Source organism: Hylobates moloch, unplaced genomic scaffold (assembly GCF_009828535.3).
Source record: "Hylobates moloch isolate HMO894 unplaced genomic scaffold, HMol_V3 SCAFFOLD_5609, whole genome shotgun sequence".
NCBI classification, from domain to species: Eukaryota; Metazoa; Chordata; class Mammalia; order Primates; family Hylobatidae; genus Hylobates; species Hylobates moloch.
Genome location: NW_026657884.1, coordinates 1 through 3,864, shown reverse-complemented (window position 1 = coordinate 3,864; position 3,864 = coordinate 1). Strand labels below are relative to the sequence as shown.

Genomic DNA, 3,864 nt, shown 5'->3' with positions numbered 1-3,864 from the left:
CAGTGGTCAGAGACTCCCATGCAGAACTGTAAAATGACAGCTGTTCTGAGTGTTTTGAGCTTGACCTTGGGGGCATGCAGGACAGGTAGGCTGCGGGGGGCCAGGCCATGTTAAGGTCCATAGTCTTTGTCCCATGACGCAATTGACGTGTTTTACCTAGAGGAATGACTTTTTTCTTCCTGAAAGGTCCCACTATCGGCTGAGTGGAGAACAGACAGAAGAGGCCTGAGAGTGGGGGTGGTGGAGGCAGAGGGAGGTGATGGGGGCCCCAGACTGGTGGCTGCGGAGATGGAGAGTGACGGACCGGTTGGAGAGTCGTTGAAGGACCGAGTTGATGAGACGTGGCACTAAAGTGAGCACTGGGTTAGGGCAGGAGAAATGTCAGGGCTGGCCCTGGTTTCTGGTGATGGAGAGCCAGGTTTTTAGCTGGGGGTGGATTTGCTGAGGGTCTGTTGTGTGCCCAGAATGTGCTTGTTGCTGTCTTTTACTGTCATTTACTGTCTTCCTGCCTGGAAAGTATGAATTACTGATAGGACTAGCAATCTACCTTCTTACCAGTAACTCCATATCACCTCCTTTCAGCTCAATTACATTCATTTTTGTAACTTCACAAGGGTGTTTGTGTTGCTTGCTTGTGCTGGAGGTTGTACGGAATGCATCTTCCAGCTAGACAGAGCCACTTGGATCCCCCTTGGGGATCTTGTACTTAGCAGACCCAAAACCTGACTGCCGATGGTTGCCCTCCATAGAGCCCCTCTGTGGTCTTTTCTGATTCAGATATGGCAGCTCCCGCTTTCTTCTTGCTTCTTGATTCTTCTTTCCCTTGCACCCTAGGCCCAGCCAATTCCTCAACAAAGCCTTGGCTTTACAGTCAAAATACACCCGTCATCTATTCCCTTCTTACCATGTGGCCCTCAGCCTTGGTCTGACCCCATTCTAGGGTCACTCCAGCAGCTTCCCAGCTGGCCTTCCCTTCTTACCATGTGGCCCTCAGCCCTAGTCTGACCCCCTCTGGGATCATTGCAGCAGCTTCCCAGCTGGCCTTCCCTTCTTACCACGTGGCCCTCAGCTGTGGTCTGACCCCCCTCTGGGATCACTGCAGCAGCTTCCCAGCTGGCCTTCCTGTTTCCGCCATTGCTTTGTGTGTTTTCCATGAAGCAGCGAGCGATTTCTTTTATCATACCATTCCTCGACTGAAAACTCCAGTGACTCGAGGTCGGCACCAAGCCTGCGAAGCCTCAGTCTGACACCTGCTGCCCCTTGGACCCCTCTGACAGATATGACTCTTCCGTGGACCCCTGTGCCCCAGGCTGGGCTGGTCTTGCCATTGGTTGAACATCTGAGTGAGCTTTCTCTCCAAGGACTTTGTACTTGGCATCGCTTTGCCCGAGCTACTGTTTACCCAGAGAGCTGCATGGCGCATTCTCTCCCTTCCTTCAGACCTTTGCTCGATGTCACCTTATCAGAAAGGCCTTGACTGTCCCTTTAATGTAAAACAGTGCTCCGGGCTCTCTGTCTTCCCACACTGCTTTATTTTTCTTTATTGCACTTTTCCTCTGGTATTATTTTTCTGTGTATTTTCAGCCACTTCCCAGTGAAACGTGGATTCCACAGGGGTAGGAAGTGTGGTCTGTTTTGTCGATGCTGTATCCCTGGTATGTAGTTCTCTATCAGAGCAGTTCTCAGTGAAGGTAGAATGAAGGAACAGAGGATGGTGGCACGGAGAAAACTCCACGTCCTACATGGAAACTGACAAGCTTATATCCAGTCACCATAAAATCAACCGTATTTCATTCCAGCCCAGACCTACCAGATACTGCCACCATCACTGCGAAGCTCAGTTGTTATTTTTTGTGAAACTACTAGTTTTTTTAAAACAGAAGGCTCCTCCACCGTGATGTCATGATAAGATGTCCAGTTTTTAACTGGCAAGTCCATACTTATAGAAAGGTCAAATTCCCACTGACCACAAGGATACGCAACCACGTCCTAGGGGCTGCCATTTCTTTCTTCTAGATCGTCCATTGACAGTGAACCCGCCTTGGTCTTAGGCCCTCTGAAGTCTGCGCAGGAGCTGCGGAGGGAGCAGCAGCTGGCTGAGATCGAGGCCCGCAGGCAGGAGAGGGAGAAGAACGGCAAAGAGGAAGGCGAAGGAAGAATGATCAAGCCTCCCGTGCAGGAGATGGTAGATGAGTTACAAGGCCCCTTCTCATATGATTTCTCTTACTGGGCACGGTAAGCTCTCTTGTGCATTTCCCTACAGTGTCCTCTGTTCTGTGGGGACAGGACCCGCCAAACTGAAGTATATTAATTATTTTAGGTCTGGAGAGAAAATCACTATTACACCATCATCTAAAGAGCTGCTCTTTTATCCCCCTTCAATGGAAGCCGTTGTCAGTGGAGGTAAATGTCACCTCAGCAAGCGAATGTCACACACACTTTTGTAATTGTTCCCTTGCCTGCATTTACAAGTGGACTTGTGATGTTATAGTGAAGCCATCTTTGTAAGCCACCTTACATCCTCTCTGGCACACAGATGTTACTGTTGGTTGGATGGATGGATGGATGGATGGATGGATGGATGGATGGATGGTTTGGCTGGTTGGGTGGATGGATGGATTGGTGGATGCATGACTGATTGATTTAGATAAATAAAAGTAACTTTTGCTGTTAGAATGGAGTTGATCTTTTTGGAAAAGGACTTGGTTTTCTTTGACATTACCAGGTCGACACCAGAAGGCAGATGAGGTGCAAAGCTGCCAGTGATGATCTTTGATGATGTTTCTGTTGTTTGGCAGAGCATGATGGGAGGGTCCTTTTTTGGGGAATGGATGACTGAAGTGATCACTTGTGGAGTATTTGTCTTTTGCTACTTATTATTTTTTTCCCAGCACTGTGGCTTCATTAAGTTGTGGATGTTACGTGGTTCGTGTTTGGAAGTAGAGGGTGTTGAAGCCTGTGACTTCTAGCAGGCAGGCTGTTTGGGGCGGTCTTTCTCAGTGGGTCCTTTGGAGGTTGAGCAGCACGGCCTCCTGTCTGCTATAAAGTGTTCCCTCCTGATCTGTGGCCTCCTGAGAACCTAGGAAGAGTAGTAGGAAAAACCCAGCCTTCAGCGTTTTCTGATTCTCTTGCTAAAGTCCTTCACACTGAGAAAGGCCTTTCAGGGATGGAAAGAGGCTTGGGCTGAATCTGATTATTGAGCTCCCCGGGGTATTAAATAACCGCATTTGGAACTAGCTTCTAAGGTCTCTTTTAGCCACTTTTGTCGTGGGAAACCCCCAACCAAGATGCTCCGGTCTCTGCAGCCAAGCCCCATCCTTGTGTTTATTTCTTCCCCTCTCAGAAAGCTGCCCAGGGAAGCTGATCGAGATCCACGGGAAGGCAGGCCTGTTTTTAGAAGGCCAGATCCACCCCGACTTGGAAGGAGTCGAGATTGTCATCAGTGAAAAGGGGGCAAGTTCACCCCTGATCACAGTCTTTACTGATGACAAAGGTGCCTACAGGTGAGCCCGGGATAGAGCCACATTTGCCTGGGATCAGCGTGGGAGTCCCCTGAAGAAACTGGGGCCCATGTTTCCTTGGGCTCGGTAAGGCTTCCTGTAGGGTGTGAACAAAGCCATTGGTAGCATTCTGCTTGCTTCTCTTCAGTGTTGGCCCCCTGCACAGTGACCTGGAGTACACGGTGACCTCATAGAAGGAGGGCTATGTTCTGACTGCGGTGGAAGGAACCATCGGAGACTTCAAGGCCTATGCCCTGGCAGGCGTAAGCTTTGAGGTAACTAACACTGTATTTTCAAAAGGCAGTTATATTGAGGCGTAATTAACATACAATAAACTGCACAAAAAGGGTACAGTGTGGTAGTC

At 49.4% G+C, this 3,864-nt stretch overlaps 1 protein-coding gene across 1 annotated transcript; it reads left to right on the top strand.

Annotated features, from left to right (window-relative positions):
• Positions 1–524: 524 nt before the first annotated feature.
• On the top strand, positions 525–3,779 carry LOC116465486 (BOS complex subunit NOMO3-like). The gene is made up of 4 exons (XM_032148535.2): positions 525–2,235; positions 2,321–2,403; positions 3,344–3,503; positions 3,649–3,779. The coding sequence occupies exons 1-4, from the start codon at positions 2,159–2,161 to the stop codon at positions 3,692–3,694; spliced, it is 366 nt and encodes a 121-aa protein (XP_032004426.1). The 5' UTR covers positions 525–2,158; the 3' UTR covers positions 3,695–3,779.
• Positions 3,780–3,864: the final 85 nt, after the last annotated feature.